We start from the raw sequence: 18,710 nt of genomic DNA, 5'->3' as shown, positions 1-18,710 counted from the left end.
ATACAGGGTTATGGGGAGAGAGTGGGGCAGTGGGATTAGTTTGGGATTGATACAGGGCTATGGGGAGAGAGTGGGACAGTGGGATTAGTTTGGGATTGATACAGGGCTATGGGGAGAGAGTGGGGCAGTGGGATTAGTTCAGGGTTGATACAGGGCTATGGGGAGAGAGTGGGGCAGCGGGATTAGTTCAGGGTCGATACAGGGTTATGGGGAGAGCAGGGCAGTGGAAATAGTTTAGGATTGATACAGGTCTATGGGGAGAGAGTGGGGCAGTGGGATTAGTTTGTGATTGATACAGGGCTATGGGGAGAGAGTGGGGCAGTGGGATTAGTTTGGGATTGATACAGGGTTATGGGAAGAGAGTGGGGCAGTGGGATTAGTTTGGGATTGATACAGGGCTATGGGGAGAGAGTGGGACAGTGGGATTAGTTTGGGATTGATACAGGGCTATGGGGAGAGAGTGGGGCAGTGGGATTAGTTTGGGATTGATACAGGGTTATGGGGAGAGAGTGGGACAGTGGGATTAGTTTGGGATTGATACAGGGCTATGGGGAGAGAATGGGGCAGTGGGATTAGTTTGGGATTGATACAGGGCTATGGGGAGAGAGTGGGGCAGTGGGATTAGTTTGGGATTGATACAGGGTTATGGGGAGAGAGTGGGACAGTGGGATTAGTTTGGGATTGATTCAGGGCTATGGGGAGAGAGTGGGACAGTGGGATTAGTTTGGGATTGATACAGGGCTATGGGGAGGGAGTGGGGCAGTGGGATTAGTTTGGGATTGATACAGGGCTATGGGGAGAGAGTGGGGCAGTGGGATTAGTTTGGGATTGATACAGGGCTATGGGGAAAGAGTGGAACAGTGGGATTAGTTTGGGATTGATACAGGGCTATGGGGAGAGAGTGGGGCAGTAGGATTAGTTTGGGATTGATACAGGGTTATGGGAAGAGAGTGGGGCAGTGGGAATAGTTTAGGATTGATACAGGGCTATGGGGAGAGAGTGGGACAGTGGGATTAGTTTGGGATTTTTTACAGGGCTATGGGGAGAGAGTGGGGGAGTGGGATTAGTTTGGGATTGATACAGGGCTATGGGGAGAGAGTGGGACAGTGGGATTAGTTTGGGATTGATACAGGGTTATGGGGAGAGAGTGGGGCAGTGGGATTAGTTTGGGATTGATACAGGGCTATGGGGAGAGAGTGGGGCAGTGGGATTAGTTCAGGGTCGATACAGGGTTATGGGGAGAGCAGGGCAGTGGAAATAGTTTGGGATTGATACAGGGTTATGGGGAGAGAGTGGGACAGTGGGATTAGTTTGGGATTGATACAGGGCTATGGGGAGAGAATGGGGCAGTGGGATTAGTTTGGGATTGATACAGGGCTATGGGGAGAGAGTGGGGCAGTGGGATTAGTTTGGGATTGATACAGGGTTATGGGGAGAGAGTGGGACAGTGGGATTAGTTTGGGATTGATTCAGGGCTATGGGGAGAGAGTGGGACAGTGGGATTAGTTTGGGATTGATACAGGGCTATGGGGAGGGAGTGGGGCAGTGGGATTAGTTTGGGATTGATACAGGGCTATGGGGAGAGAGTGGGGCAGTGGGATTAGTTTGGGATTGATACAGGGCTATGGGGAGAGAGTGGAACAGTGGGATTAGTTTGGGATTGATACAGGGCTATGGGGAGAGAGTGGGGCAGTAGGATTAGTTTGGGATTGATACAGGGTTATGGGAAGAGAGTGGGGCAGTGGGAATAGTTTAGGATTGATACAGGGCTCTGGGGAGAGAGTGGGACAGTGGGATTAGTTTGGGATTTTTTACAGGGCTATGGGGAGAGAGTGGGGGAGTGGGATTAGTTTGGGATTGATACAGGGCTATGAGGAGAGAGTGGGGCAGTGGGATTAGTTTGGGATTGATACAGGGCTATGGGGAGAGAGTGGGACAGCGGGATTAGTTTGGGATTGATACAGGGCTATGGGGAGAGAGTGGGACAGTGGGATTAGTTTGGGATTGATACAGGGCTATGGGGAGAGAGTGGGACAGTGGGATTAGTTTGGGATTGATACAGGGTTAAGGGGAGAGAGTGGGGCAGTGGGATTAGTTTGGGATTGATACAGGGCTATGGGGAGAGAGTGGGACAGCGGGATTAGTTTGGGATTGATACAGGGCTATGGGGAGAGAGTGGGGGAGTGGGATTAGTTTGGGATTGATACAGGGTTAAGGGGAGAGAGTGGGGCAGTGGGATTAGTTTGGGATTGATACAGGGCTATGGGGAGAGAGTGGGACAGCGGGATTAGTTTGGGATTGATACAGGGCTATGGGGAGAGAGTGGGGGAGTGGGATTAGTTTGGGATTGATACAGGGCTATGGGGAGAGAGTGGGGCAGTGGGATTAGTTTGGGATTGATACAGGGCTATGGGGAGAGAGTGGGGCAGTGGGTTTAATTAGCAAAGAGTTGATACAAACACAATCGGCCAAATGGCTTCCTTGTGTTCTGCAAGGTTCAGTGGTTCCATTTATTTGTGACCTTTGTGATTTTCTGCCCTAGGTAAGGCTGGGTTTTGCAAGATTACAGGCACTATGTCGAGCCCGGGAAATTGCCAAACAGTATGAAGGGACTCGGAGACGGATCATCCGGTTCCAGGCACGGTGCCGGGGCTACTTGATGCGGCAAGATAACGGCAAGCGGCTGGAAGCTCTGATCGTCATCCAGGCCTACACTAGGGGGATGCTGATTCGAAAGAGCTATCGGAAAAAGAGGAGAGATGTACGTGATGGTGGCTATGACAGAATGAAAGATCTTGCATTTATATAGCGCCTTTCACCACTTCAAATTGATCGACAGTCAATCAAGTACTTTCAAAGTGTTCTCACTGTTGTAATGTAGGAAACGCAGCAGCCAAATTGCGCAGAGCAAGGTCCCATAAACAGTAATGTGATAATGACCAGAAAATCAGTTTTAGTGATGTTGGTTGAGGGATAAATATTGGCCAAGTTACCAGGGAGAACTCCCCTGCTCTAGAAATTTGTTGGCGCTGCGCCCCTCCGACAGAGAGTGCTCCCTCAGTACTGACCCTCCGACAGAGAGCGCTCCCTCAGTACTGACCCTCCGACAGAGAGCGCTCCCTCAGTACTGCCCCTCCGACAGAGAGTGCTCCCTCAGTACTGACCCTCCGACAGAGAGCGCTCCCTCAGTACTGACCCTCCGACAGAGAGCGCTCCCTCAGTACTGACCCTCCGACAGAGAGCGCTCCCTCAGTACTGACCCTCCGACAGAGAGCGCTCCCTCAGTACTGACCCTCCGACAGAGAGCGCTCCCTCAGTACTGACCCTCCGACAGAGAGCGCTCCCTCAGTACTGACCCTCCGACAGAGAGCGCTCCCTCAGTACTGACCCTCCGACAGAGAGCGCTCCCTCAGTACTGACCCTCCGACAGAGAGCGCTCCCTCAGTACTGACCCTCCGACAGAGAGCGCTCCCTCAGTACTGACCCTCCGACAGAGAGCGCTCCCTCAGTACTGACCCTCCGACAGAGAGCGCTCCCTCAGTACTGCCCCTCCGACAGAGAGCGCTCCCTCAGTACTGACCCTCCGACAGAGAGCGTTCCCTCAGTACTGACCCTCTGACAGAGAAAGCTCCCTCAGTACTGACCCTCCAACAGAGAGCGATCCCTCAGTACTGACCCTCCGACAGTGAGCGCTCCCACAGTACTGACCCTCCGACAGAGAGCGCTCCCTCAGTACTGACCCTCCGACAGAGAGCGCTCCCTCAGTACTGACCCTCCGACAGTGAGCGCTCCCTCAGTACTGACCCTCCGACAGTGCAGCACTGCCTCAGTACTGACCCTCCGACAGAGAGCGCTCCCTCAGTACTGACCCTCCGACAGAGAGCGCTCCCTCAGTACTGACCCTCCGACAGAGAGCGCTCCCTCAGTACTGACCCTCCGACAGAGAGCGCTCCCTCAGTACTGACCCTCCGACAGTGCAGTTCTCCCTCAGTACTGACCCTCCGACAGTGCAGTGCTCCCTCAGTACTGCCCCTCCGACAGAGAGCGCTCCCTCAGTACTGACCCTCCAACAGTGAGCGCTCCCTCAGTACTGACCCTCCGAAAGTGCAGCACCCCCTCAGTACCACCCCTCCGACAGTGCAGCACTCCCTCAGTACCGTCCCTCCGACAGAGAGCGCTCCCTCAGTACTGTCCCTCCGACAGTGCAGCACTCCCTCAGTACTGTCCCTCCGACAGAGAGCGCTCCCTCAGTACTGACCCTCCGACAGAGAGCGCTCCCTCAGTACTGACCCTCCGACAGTGAGCGCTCCCTCAGTACTGACCCTCCGACAGTGCAGCACTGCCTCAGTACTGACCCTCCGACAGAGAGCGCTCCCTCAGTACTGACCCTCCGACAGAGAGCGCTCCCTCATTACTGACCCTCCGACAGTGCAGTTCTCCCTCAGTACTGACCCTCCGACAGTGCAGTGCTCCCTCAGTACTACCCCTCCGACAGAGAGCGCTCCCTCAGTACTGACCCTCCGACAGTGAGCGCTCCCTCAGTACTGACCCTCCGACAGTGCAGCACTCCCTCAGTACCACCCCTCCGACAGTGCAGCACTCCCTCAGTACCGTCCCTCCGATAGTGCAGCACTCCCTCAGTACTGTCCCTCCGACAGAGAGCGCTCCCTCAGTACTGACCCTCCGACAGAGAGCGCTCCCTCAGTACTGACCCACCAACAGTGCAGCACTCCCTCAGTGCTGACCCTCCGACAATGCAGCACTCCCTCAGTACTGTCCCTCCGACAGAGAGCGCTCCCTCAGTACTGACCCTCCGACAGAGAGCGCTCCCTCAGTACTGTCCCTCCGACAGAGAGCGCTCCCTCAGTACTGACCCTCCGACAGAGAGCGTTCCCTCAGTACTGACCCTCCGACAGAGAAAGCTCCCTCAGTACTGACCCTCCAACAGAGAGCGCTCCCTCAGTACTGACCCTCCGACAGTGAGCGCTCCCTCAGTACTGACCCTCCGACAGAGAGCGCTCCCTCAGTACTGACCCTCCGACAGAGAGCGCTCCCTCAGTACTGACCCTCCGACAGTGAGCGCTCCCTCAGTACTGACCCTCCGACAGTGCAGCACTGCCTCAGTACTGACCCTCCGACAGAGAGCGCTCCCTCAGTACTGACCCTCCGACAGAGAGCGCTCCCTCAGTACTGACCCTCCGACAGAGAGCGCTCCCTCAGTACTGACCCTCCGACAGAGAGCGCTCCCTCAGTACTGACCCTCCGACAGTGCAGTTCTCCCTCAGTACTGACCCTCCGACAGTGCAGTGCTCCCTCAGTACTGCCCCTCCGACAGAGAGCGCTCCCTCAGTACTGACCCTCCGACAGTGCAGCACCCCCTCAGTACCACCCCTCCGACAGTGCAGCACTCCCTCAGTACTGTCCCTCCGACAGTGCAGCACTCCCTCAGTACTGTCCCTCCGACAGAGAGCGCTCCCTCAGTACTGACCCTCCGACAGAGAGCGCTCCCTCAGTACTGACCCTCCGACAGTGAGCGCTCCCTCAGTACTGACCCTCCGACAGTGCAGCACTGCCTCAGTACTGACCCTCCGACAGAGAGCGCTCCCTCAGTACTGACCCTCCGACAGAGAGCGCTCCCTCATTACTGACCCTCCGACAGTGCAGCACTCCCTCAGTACTGCCCCTCCGACAGTGCAGCACTCCCTCAGTACTGCCCCTCCGACAGTGCAGCACTCCCTCAGTACTGCCCCTCCGACAGTGCAGCACTCCCTCAGTACTGCCCCTCCGACAGTGCAGCACTCCCTCAGTACTGCCCCTCCGACAGTGCAGCACTCCCTCAGTACTGCCCCTCCGACAGTGCAGCACTCCCTCAGTACTGCCCCTCCGACAGTGCAGCACTCCCTCAGTACTGCCCCTCCGACAGTGCAGCACTCCCTCAGTACTGACCCTTCGACAGTGCAGCCCTCCCTCAGTACTGCCCCTCTGACAGTGCAGCACTCCCTCAGTACTGACCCTCCGACTGCAGCACTCCCTCAGTACTGCCCCTCTGACAGTGCAGCACTCCCTCAGTACTGACGCTCCGACAGTGCAGCCCTCCCTCAGTACTGCCCCTCTGACAGTGCAGCACTCCCTCAGTCCTGCCCCTCCGACAGTGCAGCACTCCCTCAGTACTGACCCTCCGACAGTGCAGCACTCCCTCAGTGCTGCCCCTCCGACAGTGCAGCACTCCCTCAGTACTGCCCGTCCGACAGTGCAGCACTCCCTCAGTACTGCCCCTCTGACAGTGCAGCACTCCCTCAGTACTGACCCTCCGACTGCAGCACTCCCTCAGTACTGCCCCTCTGACAGTGCAGCACTCCCTCAGTACTGCCCCTCCGACAGTGCAGCACTCCCTCAGTACTGCCCCTCCGACAGTGCAGCACTCCCTCAGTACTGCCCCTCCGACAGTGCAGCACTCCCTCAGTACTGCCCCTCCGACAGTGCAGCACTCCCTCAGTACTGCCCCTCCGACAGTGCAGCACTCCCTCAGTACTGACCCTCCGACTGCAGCACTCCCTCAGTACTGCCCCTCTGACAGTGCAGCCCTCCCTCAGTACTGCCCCTCTGACAGTGCAGCACTCCCTCAGTACTGACCCTCCGACAGTGCAGCCCTCCCTCAGTACTGCCCCTCTGACAGTGCAGCACTCCCTCAGTCCTGCCCCTCCGACAGTGCAGCACTCCCTCAGTACTGACCCTCCGACAGTGCAGCACTCCCTCAGTGCTGCCCCTCCGACAGTGCAGCACTCCCTCAGTACTGCCCGTCCGACAGTGCAGCACTCCCTCAGTACTGCCCCTCTGACAGTGCAGCACTCCCTCAGTACTGACCCTCCGACTGCAGCACTCCCTCAGTACTGCCCCTCTGACAGTGCAGCACTCCCTCAGTACTGCCCCTCCGACAGTGCAGCACTCCCTCAGTACTGCCCCTCCGACAGTGCAGCACTCCCTCAGTACTGCCCCTCCGACAGTGCAGCACTCCCTCAGTACTGCCCCTCCGACAGTGCAGCACTCCCTCAGTACTGCCCCTCCGACAGTGCAGCACTCCCTCAGTACTGACCCTCCGACTGCAGCACTCCCTCAGTACTGCCCCTCTGACAGTGCAGCCCTCCCTCAGTACTGCCCCTCTGACAGTGCAGCACTCCCTCAGTACTGACCCTCCGACTGCAGCACTCCCTCAGTACTGCCCCTCTGACAGTGCAGCACTCCCTCAGTACTGACGCTCCGACAGAGAGCGCTCCCTCAGTACTGACCCTCTGACAGTGCAGCACTCCCTCAGTACTGACCCTCCGACAGTGCAGCACTCCCTCAGTGCTGCCCCTCTGACAGTGCAGCACTCCCTCAGTACTGACCTTCCGACAGTGCAGCACTCCTTCAGTACTGCCCCTCCGACAGTGCAGCACTCCCTCAGTACTGACCCTCCGACAATGCAGCACTCCCTCAGTACTGCCCCTCCAATGGTGCAGCGTTCCCTCAGTACTGCCCCTCTGATAATGCAGCACTCCCTCAGCACTGCCCCTCCGACAGTGCAGCACTCCCTCAGCACTGCCCCTCCGACAGGGCAGCACTCCCTCAGTACTGACCCTCCGACAGTGCAGCACCCCCTCAGTACTGCCCCTCCGACAGTGCAGCACTCCCTCAGTACTGCCCCTCCGACAGTGCAGCACTCCCTCAGTACTGCCCCTCCGACAGTGCAGCACTCCCTCAGTACTGCCCCTCCGACAGTGCAGCACTCCCTCAGTACTGCCCCTCCGACAGTGCAGCACTCCCTCAGCACTGCCCCTCCGACAGTGCAGCACTCCCTCAGTACTGCCCCTCCGACAGTGCAGCACTCCCTCAGTACTGCCCCTCCGACAGTGCAGCACTCCCTCAGCACTGCCCCTCCGACAGTGCAGCACTCCCTCAGCACTGCCCCTCCGACAGTGCAGCACTCCCTCAGTACTGCCCCTCCGACAGTGCAGCACTCCCTCAGTACTGATCCTCCGACAGTGCAGCACTCCCTCAGCACTGCCCCTCCGACAGTGCAGCACTCCCTCAGTACTGCCCCTCCGACAGTGCAGCACTCCCTCAGTACTGATCCTCCGACAGTGCAGCACTCCCTCAGTACTGCACTGGAGTGTCAGCCTGGATTATGTGCTTGAGTCTTAGAAGTGTGGGGCCTACTGTTGTAAACCTCTGTCTACCGAGGCCAACAGACTGTGGCTCCTGCCATCTGCTGGGCTTGTCTGCCCTACTCGAGCTCTACAGAATCCATCCTGCTGCAGCTCCCTCGTGGTGGCAGTCTGCCCACTGGCCCAGATAATGACCCCCGCCCGCTGAACCAGAAAATGGTCCTGGGTTCGTGCAGGGTCGGAGGTGGAAGTCCCGGCCTGCTGGAGGACGGCCGCAAAGAGGAACGTCCGACCCTAAGTGTGCGAATAATTCGGGAGTCCGTGTGTGTGGAAGAAATCAGGGGACAATGTGTTGGATGGGTTGGGGCACTGATGTAGGGTGGATTGGGTGCTGTACGGGTGGGTTGGGAGCTATGTGTTTGAACGGGGTCTGTGTCTGGGAGTCGATCGGGTGGGGAGCTGTGTCTGGGAGTCGATCGGGTGGGGAGCTGTGTCTGGGAGTAGATCGGGTGGGGAGCTGTGTCTGGGAGTCGATCGGGGGGGTGGGGGCTGTGTCTGGGAGTCGATCAGGTGGGGAGCTGTGTCTGGGAGTCGATCGGGGGGGTGGGGGCTGTGTCTGGGAGTCGATCGGGTGGGGAGCTGTGTCTGGGAGTCGATCGGGTGGGGAGCTGTGTCTGGGAGTAGATCGGGTGGGGAGCTGTGTCTGGGAGTCGATCGGGGGGGTGGGGGCTGTGTCTGGGAGTCGATCAGGTGGGGAGCTGTGTCTGGGAGTCGATCGGGGGGGTGGGGGCTGTGTCTGGGAGTCGATCGGGTGGGGAGCTGTGTCTGGGAGTAGATCGGGGGGGGAGCTGTGTCTGGGAGTAGATCGGGGGGGGTGTCTGTGTCTGGGAGTAGATCGGGGGGGGAGCTGTGTCTGGGAGTAGATCGGGGGGGGAGCTGTGTCTGGGAGTAGATCGGGTCGGGGGGGGCTGTGTCTGGGAGTAGATCGGGGGGGGAGCTGTGTCTGGGAGTAGATCGGGGGGGGGCGGTCTGTGTCTGGGAGTAGATCGGGGGGGGCTGTGTCTGGGAGTAGATCGGGTGGGGAGCTGTGTCTGGGAGTAGATCGGGGGGGGAGCTGTGTCTGGGAGTAGATCGGGTGGGGGGCGGTCTGTGTCTGGGAGTAGATCGGGGGGGGCTGTGTCTGGGAGTAGATCGGGTGGGGGGGGGCTGTGTCTGGGAGTAGATCGGGGGGGGCTGTGTCTGGGAGTAGATCGGGTGGGGGGGGGCTGTGTCTGGGAGTAGATCTGGGGGGGAGCTGTGTCTGGGAGTAGATCGGGGGGGGGCGGTCTGTGTCTGGGAGTAGATCGGGGGGGGCTGTGTCTGGGAGTAGATCGGGGGGGGCTGTGTCTGGGAGTAGATCGGGTGGGGGGAGCTGTGTCTGGGAGTAGATCGGGGGGGGAGCTGTGTCTGGGAGTAGATCGGGGGGGGGGAGCTGTGTCTGGGAGTAGATCAGGGGGGGAGCTGTGTCTGGGAGTAGATCGGGGGGGGAGCTGTGTCTGGGAGTAGATCAGGGGGGGAGCTGTGTCTGGGAGTAGATCGGGTGGGGGGCTGTGTCTGGGAGTAGATCGGGGGGGGAGCTGTGTCTGGGAGTAGATCGGGTGGGGGGCGGTCTGTGTCTGGGAGTAGATGGGGGGGGCTGTGTCTGGGAGTAGATTGGGTGGGGAGCTGTGTCTGGGAGTAGATCGGGGGGGGTGTCTGTGTCTGGGAGTAGATCGGTGGGGGGGTGTCTGTGTCTGGGAGTGTCGGGGAGTGTCTATGTGTGAGAGTGGATCGAGGAGGCTCTGTGTTTTCGGGATTAGGTAACAGCGAGCATGAGGTGAAGGAAACATCATTGGCCTTTTTAAACTCTCTGCAGATTCAAAGACGCAACGAAGCAGAGAAGCTTCATTTTGCGGAGGAGCAACATCTGGTGAAGGTGGTGGGACTGACAAAGGCCAAAGAAGAGGCCGACAAGAGAAAGCTGGTATGAGGCAGTCTGTCAGAATCCAGCCTCGCAAACGCTTCACGCAGCAATCTTCACAGTAGAATTATTTTCACATGACTGGTATCTCATGGCTCTCATAATTGGTCCTGCAGACACCTGCATGTTTGACGAAAGGGACATTGGTTTCAGGATACATGTCCCAACTCTGAGCCCCAGCCCAGGAACCTCGCAATAACCGGGGAACAGCCCCCAAAAATCTGACAACTCAGGTTAAAAGAAAAAACTTAGACATCTGAAAAAACAGTCTTAAACAGAAGCCTATTTCCAAAGTCACTGCTTTAAGGTGACTGAATAAATTTCAATAAGCAGTGTTTTGGGGATCATAGTCTGTTTCTCTGTGAAAACCAGCAGCCTCACCTCGACATGTGAGACGAGGGCAGTTACAGTAAAGGTAAAAAAGAAAGACTTGCATTTATATCGGACCCCAGGATGTCCCAAATCACTTTCCAGCCAATGGAGTAATGTAGGAAGCCTGGCAGCCAATTTGTGGCACAGCAAGGTCCCATAAACAGCAATGAGATAATGACCGGATAATCTGTTTTTTAGTGATGTTGGTTGAGGAATAAATATTGGCCAGAACACTGGGAGGCCTCGTTATAACGTCCCATCAGAAAGACGGCACCTCCAACAGTGCAGCACTCCCTCAGTACTGCACTGGAGTGTCAGCCTAGATAATGTACTCAAGTCTCTGGAGGGGGGCTTGAACTCATGACCTTCTGACTCAGCAGAGGTGAGAGTGCTACCCACTGAGCCAAGGCTGACACCAGGCAGTAGCAGTACCTATGGACATACGCTTGTTGTAACTTAAGCTGCAGGTTTACCCATGGGGTGATCCCCGGATCCTGGATTCCCGGCGGGGACCCTGGGCTGGAAGTAGGGCTATAACACTGCAGCCCTAGTTCTCCCAGCCACAGCCTCCTGTGAGTGCGGCCGCCCTCTGAAACATGAGCTCCCGTCGAGCCCTTTGTACTTTTGTGTCTAATGACAGTCTTCCACCAACATCCTTCCAATAAGTTTGTGCTAAATCTAACCTCTGCTCTTTCTGCAGGAACATCTGGCACGCATGGCCAAGCAGGACATGGAGAACGAGAGACGGCAAAGGGAGGAGTACTTGAGGAAAAAGCAGCAGCACGCAAAGCCAGAGGCCCTCAATGACCTCGATATGGTGGACAATATCTTTTGCTTTTTGCCCAGAGTGCTCGCAGACCAGGAGATCCGGGGCCCCGTGGGATTTGAGGTAACCGTTGCCATGTTGGGAATTCAAGCCAGGGTTTGTTCAGCGATCCTGAGCTCCCAGCGAGGATCTTCACCTGACAGGAGTGCGGGTCAGAGAATCAGGGCAACACAGCGTCATTTTAACCTATTGCACCGGGCGGGAAATGTGCGGGTTCAGGTTGGAAACTGTTATTACACCCACCAGATTTTACAATCCATTGACCTGGGATCTCTGTCTGTGAGGCTGGGGTCTCTGTCTGTGAGGCTGGGATCTCTGTCTGTGAGGCTGGGGTCTCTGTCTGTGAGGCTGGGGTCTCTGTCTGTGAGGCTGGGGTCTCTGTCTGTGAGGCTGGGGTCTCTGTCTGTGAGACTGGGGTCTCCGTCTGTGAGGCTGGGGTCTCTGTCTGTGAGGCTGGGATCTCTGTCTGTGGGGCTGGGACCTCTGTCTATGAGGCTGGGATCTCTGTCTGTGGGGCTGGGACCTCTGTCTATGAGGCTGGGACCTCTGTCTGTGAGGCTGGGACCTCTGTCTGTGAGGCTGGGACCTCTGTCTGTGAGGCTGGGGTCTCTGTCTGTGGGGCTGGAGTCTCTGTCTGTGGGGCTGGGATCTCTGTCTGTGAGGCTGGGGTCTCTGTCTGTGAGGCTGGGGTCTCTGTCTGTGAGGCTGGGGTCTCTGTCTGTGAGGCTGGGGTCTCTATCTGTGAGGCTGGGATCTCTGTCTGTGAGGCTGGGACCTCTGTCTGTGAGGCTGGGACCTCTGTCTGTGAGGCTGGGGTCTCTGTCTGTGGGGCTGGAGTCTCTGTCTGTGGGGCTGGGATCTCTGTCTGTGAGGCTGGGGTCTCTGTCTGTGAGACTGGGGTCTCTATCTGTGAGGCTGGGATCTCTGTCTGTGAGGCTGGGATCTCTGTCTGTGAGGCTGGGATCTCTGTCTGTGAGGCTGGGATCTCTGTCTGTGAGGCTGGGGACTCTGTCTGTGAGGCTGGGGTCTCTGTCTGTGAGGCTGGAGTCCCTGTCTGTGAGGCTGGGATCTCTGTCAGTGAGGCTGGGGTCTCTGTCTGTGAGGCTGGGGTCTCTGTCTGTGAGGCTAGAGTCTCTGTCTTTGAGGCTGGGGTCTCTATCTGTGAGGCTGGGATCTCTGTCTGTGAGGCTGGGACCTCTGTCTGTGAGGCTGGGGTCTCTGTCTGTGGGGCTGGAGTCTCTGTCTGTGGGGCTAGGATCTCTGTCTGTGAGGCTGGGGTCTCTGTCTGTGAGACTGGGGTCTCTATCTGTGAGGCTGGGATCTCTGTCTGTGAGGCTGGGATCTCTGTCTGTGAGGCTGGGATCTCTGTCTGTGAGGCTGGGGTCTCTGTCTGTGAGGCTGGAGTCCCTGTCTGTGAGGCTGGGATCTCTGACAGTGAGGCTGGGGTCTCTGTCTGTGAGGCTAGAGTCTCTGTCTGTGAGGCTGGAGTCTCTGTCTTTGAGGCTGGAGTCTCTGTCTGTGAGGCTGGGACCTCTGTCTGTGAGGCTGGTACCTCTGTCTGTGAGGCTGGTACCTCTGTCTGTGAGGCTGGGACCTCTGTCTGTGAGGCTGGGACCTCTGTCTGTGAGGCTGGGAACTCTGTCTGTGAGGCTGGGACCTCTGTCTGTGAGGCTGGGACCTCTGTCTGTAGGGCTGGGATCTCCGTCTGTGAGGCTGGCACCTCCGTCTGTGAGGCTGGCACCTCCGTCTGTGAGGCTGGGACCTCTCTCTGAGGCTGGGACCTCTCTCTGTGAGGCTGGGACCTCTCTCTGTGAGGCTGGGACCTCTCTCTGAGGCTGGGACCTCTGTCTGTGAGGCTGGGATTTCCGTCTGTGAGGCTGGGATCTCTGTCTGTGAGGCTGGGATTTCCGTCTGTGAGGCTGGGATTTCCGTCTGTGAGGCTGGGATTTCCGTCTGTGAGGCTGGGATTTCCATCTGTGAGGCTGGGATTTCCGTCTGTGAGGCTGGAATCTCTGTCTGTGAGGCTGGAGTCTCTGTCTGTGAGGCTGGGATCTCTGTCTGTGAGGCTGGGGTCTCTTTCTGTGAGGCTGGGACCTCTGTCTGTGAGGCTGGAGTCTCTGTCTGTGAGGCTGGAGTCTCTGTCTGTGAGGCTGGAGTCTCTGTCTGTGAGGCTGGCACCTCTGTCTGTGAGGCTGGGGTCTCTGTCTGTGAGGCTGGATTCGCTGTCTGTGAGGCTGGGATCTCTGTCTGTGAGACTGGGACCTCTGTCTGTGAGACTGGGACCTCTGTCTGTGAGGCTGGGACCTCTGTCTGTGAGGCTGGGACCTCTGTCTGTGAGGCTGGGACCTCTGTCTGTGAGGCTGGGACCTCGGTCTGTGAGGCTGGGGTCTCTTTCTGTGAGGCTGGGACCTCTGTCTTTGAGGCTGGAGTCTCTGTCTTTGAGGCTGGAGTCTCTATCTGTGAGGCTGAGATCTCTGTCTGTGAGGCTGGAGTCTCTGTCTGTGAGGCTGAGACCTCTGTCTGTGAGGCTGGAGTCTCTGTCTGTGAGGCTGGAGTCTCTATCTGTGAGGCTGGGATCTCTGTCTGTGAGGCTGGGATCTCTGTCTGTGAGGCTGGGATCTCTGTCTGTGAGGCTGGGGTCTCTGTCTGTGAGGCTGGAGTCCCTGTCTGTGAGGCTGGGATCTCTGTCAGTGAGGCTGGGGTCTCTGTCTGTGAGGCTAGAGTCTCTGTCTGTGAGGCTGGAGTCTCTGTCTTTGAGGCTGGGACCTCTGTCTGTGAGGCTGGGACCTCTGTCTGTGAGGCTGGGACCTCTGTCTGTGAGGCTGGGACCTCTGTCTGTGAGGCTGGGACCTCTGTCTGTGAGTCTGGGACCTCTGTCTGTGAGGCTGGGACCTCTGTCTGTGAGGCTGGGACCTCTGAATGTAGGGCTGGGATCTCCGTCTGTGAGGCTGGCACCTCCGTCTGTGAGGCTGGCACCTCCGTCTGTGAGGCTGGCACCTCCGTCTGTGAGGCTGGGACCTCTCTCTGAGGCTGGGACCTCTCTCTTTGAGGCTGGGACCTCTCTCTGTGAGGCTGGGACCTCTCTCTGAGGCTGGGACCTCTGTCTGTGAGGCTGGGGTCTCTGTCTGTGAGGCTGGGACCTCTCTCCGTGAGGCTGGGATTTCCGTCTGTGAGGCTGGGATCTCTGTCTGTGAGGCTGGGATTTCCGTCTGTGAGGCTGGGATCTCTGTCTGTGAGGCTGGGATCTCTGTCTGTGAGGCTGGGATTTCCGTCTGTGAGGCTGGGATTTCCGTCTGTGAGGCTGGAATCTCTGTCTGTGAGGCTGGAGTCTCTGTCTGTGAGGCTGGGATCTCTGTCTGTGAGGCTGGGGTCTCTTTCTGTGAGGCTGGGACCTCTGTCTGTGAGGCTGGAGTCTCTGTCTTTGAGGCTGGAGTCTCTGTCTGTGAGGCTGGAGTCTCTGTCTTTGAGGCTGAGACCTCTGTCTGTGAGGCTGGAGTCTCTGTCTGTGAGGCTGGGACCTCTGTCTGTGAGGCTGGGACCTCTGTCTGTGAGGCTGGGGTCTCTTTCTGTGAGGCTGGGACCTCTGTCTTTGAGGCTGGAGTCTCTGTCTTTGAGGCTGGAGTCTCTGTGAGGCTGGAGTCACTGTCTGTGAGGCTGGAGTCTCTGTCTGTGAGGCTGGAGTCTCTGTCTGTGAGGCTGGGGTCTCTGTCTGTGAGGCTGGGGTCTCTGTCTGTGAGGCTGGGGTCTCTGTCAGTGAGGCTGGAGTCTCTGTCTGTGAGGCTGAGACCTCTGTCTGTGAGGCTGGAGTCTCTGTCTGTGAGGCTGGAGTCTCTGTCTGTGAGGCTGGAGTCTCTGTCTTTGAGGCTGAGACCTCTGTCTGTGAGGCTGGAGTCTCTGTCTGTGAGGCTGGGGTCTCTGTCTGTGAGGCTGGAGTCTCTGTCTGTGAGGCTGGGATCTCTGTCTGTGAGGCTGGAGTCTCTGTCTGTGAGGCTGGAGTCTCTGTCTGTGAGGCTGGAGTCTCTGTCTGTGAGGCTGGAGTCTCTGTCTGTGAGGCTGGAGTCTCTGTCTGTGAGGCTGGAGTCTCTGTCTTTGAGGCTGAGACCTCTGTCTGTGAGGCTGGAGTCTCTGTCTGTGAGGCTGGGGTCTCTGTCTGTGAGGCTGGAGTCTCTGACTGTGAGGCTGGAGTCGCTGTCTGTGAGGCTGGGATCTCTGTCTGTGAGGCTGGAGTCTCTGTCTGTGAGGCTGGAGTCTCTGTCTGTGAGGCTGGAGTCTCTGTCTGTGAGGCTGGAGTCTCTGTCTGTGAGGCTGGAGTCTCTGTCTGTGAGGCTGGAGTCTCTGTCTGTGAGGCTGGAGTCTCTGTCTTTGAGGCTGAGACCTCTGTCTGTGAGGCTGGAGTCTCTGTCTGTGAGGCTGGAGTCTCTGTCTGTGAGGCTGGGACCTCTGTCTGTGAGGCTGGGACCTCTGTCTGTGAGGCTGGGACCTCTGTCTGTGAGGCTGGGACCTCTGTCTGTGAGGCTGGGACCTCTGTCTGTGAGGCTGGAGTCTCTGTCTGTGAGGCTGGGACCTCTGTCTGTGAGGCTGGGACCTCTCTCTGTGAGGCTGGAGTCTCTGTCTGTGAGGCTGGGACCTCTGTCTGTGAGGCTGGAGTCTCTGTCTGTGAGCCTGGGATCTCTTTCTCCTGCTCACGCTCTGGTTAATCTTGATATTTTCAGGACTTGGAAGTGCAACAAGAGAAACTGGAGGAGTTTGATTTGGATGATATCTCTCTATCCTCTGACTCTGATGACGAGGATGATCTTGCCCAGTACACCTTTCCAAAATATGCTGCCACATATTTCCAGCGGACGTCAACCCACACACACATTCATCGGGCTCTCCGTCATCCACTGCTATTCCATGAAGATGAAATTGATGCTCTAGTAAGTGAACTCTTCCCACCTGAAAGAGAGATTGGCAGCCAGAGAATTGGCTTGTTGGATTCAGAGTTACTGCATTCGTAGCAGGGAACGAGATGGCATATTTGCATGAATGTACCCTGATAGAAGACAGATAGATAGAATATGTAAGCACACAGGGAATTATGTCCTCAATAGCATCTGAAGCACCCACAGGACAATATTTTATATTTAACAGAGAAGAGAGTATTTGAGAAAAGGAGATTGTTACAATGAGAGAAATCCATAGTGAAGGTGTATTGTTTTCATTGAAAATTTACAATGATAAAGAATGGAATTAGTGAAATCAATAATACTGACTGATTTAAGGTTCTGTGAGACTTGATTCATTGGACAGAGTTAAAGTGGAAGTGTATTTATTGATCGATGGGACAGAGTTAGGGTGGAAGTGTATTTATTGATCGATGGACAGAGTTAGGGTGGAAGTGTATTTATTGATCGATGGGACAGAGTTAGGGTGGAAGTGTATTTATTGATCGATTGGACAGAGTTAGGGTGGAAGTGTATTTATTGATCGATGGGACAGAGTTAGGGTGGAAGTGTATTTATTGATCGATGGGACAGAGTTAGGGTGGAAGTGTATTTATTGATCGATGGGACAGAGTTAGGGTGGAAGTGTATTTATTGATCGATGGGACAGAGTTAGGGTGGAAGTGTATTTATTGATCGATGGGACAGAGTTAGGGTGGAAGTGTATTTATTGATCGATGGGACAGAGTTAGGGTGGAAGTGTATTTATTGATCGTTGGGACAGAGTTAGGGTGGAAGTGTATTTATTGATCGATGGGACAGAGTTAGGGTGGAAGTGTATTTATTGATCGATGGGACAGAGTTAGGGTGGAAGTGTATTTATTGATCGATGGGACAGAGTTAGGGTGGAAGTGTATTTATTGATCGATGGGACAGAGTTAGGGTGGAAGTGTATTTATTGATCAATGGACAGAGTTAGGGTGGAAGTTTATTTATTGATCGATGGGACAGAGTTAGGGTGGAAGTGTATTTATTGATCGATGGGACAGAGTTAGGGTGGAAGTGTATTTATTGATCGATGGGACAGAGTTAAAGTGGAAGTGTATTTATTGATCGATGGGACAGAGTTAGGGTGGAAGTGTATTTATTGATCGATTGGACAGAGTTAGGGTGGAAGTGTATTTATTGATCGATGGGACAGAGTTAGGGTGGAAGTGTATTTATTGATCGATTGGACAGAGTTAGGGTGGAAGTGTATTTATTGATCGATGGGACAGAGTTAGGGTGGAAGTGTATTTATTGATCGATTGGACAGAGTTAGGGTGGAAGTGTATTTATTGATCGATTGGACAGAGTTAGGGTGGAAGTGTATTTATTGATCAATGGACAGAGTTAGGGTGGAAGTGTATTTATTGATCGATGGACAGAGTTAGGGTGGAAGTGTATTTATTGATCGATGGGACAGAGTTAGGGTGGAAGTGTATTTATTGATCGATGGACAGAGTTAGGGTGGAAGTGTATTTATTGATCGATGGGACAGAGTTAGGGTGGAAGTGCATTTATTGATCGATGGGACAGAGTTAGGGTGGAAGTGTATTTATTGATCAATGGGACAGAGTTAGGGTGGAAGTGTATTTATTGATCGATGGGACAGAGTTAGGGTGGAAGTGTATTTATTGATCGATGGACAGAGTTAGGGTGGAAGTGTATTTATTGATCAATGGGACAGAGTTAGGGTGGAAGTGTATTTATTGATCGATGGGACAGAGTTAGGGTGGAAGTGTATTTATTTATCAATGGGACAGAGTTAGGGTGGAAGTGTATTTATTGATCGATGGGACAGAGAGAGGATGGAAATGGTTTCTCAGACTGTATCTATTAATAGACAGGTCAGTTAGACTATAAATATATTCATCGAAATGTGGAAGTCCCATTTGGGGCCTGGTATTATGATGTTCACCACAATAGTTTGAACCCCATTTCCATCTCCAGCGATCTTTGTATCTGTAGTTTTACTAATCTATGATATCTGTCCTTCCCAGGCTTCATTAGCCGTCTGGAATATTATCCTAAGGTTCATGGGAGATCTACCAGAGCCCAAAACATTTGCTCAAGACTCTGAGAAGAGCAACGGCTCCATCATGACACAGATATACGACACCCTTGGCAAAACTTCGAAGGTTCGCATGGCTGCAGAGCAGGCCAGGAATGAGGTACAATGCCTGTTAACCCTTTCCTTACTGGTGCACTGCTTTTCTTGCTCCCTGTGATACTATGTTAAATAAAACTGAGCAATATTGTATAGGTCTTACCTGAGGAATATGCTTATTACTCTAAATAGACCTGCACAAACATCCTGTTCAATATTTATTGTTTTGATTTTATAGTTAGTTTAATGTGACAGCTACCTCAGCTGGTATGCAGTCCATCTTGCCTTGAATGTT

The 18,710-nt window shown here is 55.4% G+C and overlaps 1 protein-coding gene across 1 annotated transcript in view; it reads left to right on the top strand.

Moving 5' to 3' along the window:
• The window catches only part of LOC137331665 (unconventional myosin-VIIa-like), a 252,700-nt gene that overhangs the window by 103,124 nt on the left and 130,866 nt on the right, over positions 1-18,710 (top strand). The window contains exons 21-25 of the mRNA XM_067995609.1: positions 2,543-2,761; positions 10,039-10,146; positions 11,216-11,404; positions 16,054-16,260; positions 18,309-18,479. Coding sequence (XP_067851710.1) covers positions 2,543-2,761; positions 10,039-10,146; positions 11,216-11,404; positions 16,054-16,260; positions 18,309-18,479 — 894 coding nt within the window. The remainder of the gene's footprint in view (positions 1-2,542; positions 2,762-10,038; positions 10,147-11,215; positions 11,405-16,053; positions 16,261-18,308; positions 18,480-18,710) is intronic.

This window comes from Heptranchias perlo, chromosome 13, assembly GCF_035084215.1.
Source record: "Heptranchias perlo isolate sHepPer1 chromosome 13, sHepPer1.hap1, whole genome shotgun sequence".
Taxonomy (NCBI): Eukaryota; Metazoa; Chordata; class Chondrichthyes; order Hexanchiformes; family Hexanchidae; genus Heptranchias; species Heptranchias perlo.
This window is presented reverse-complemented; position numbering and strand designations above follow the sequence as displayed.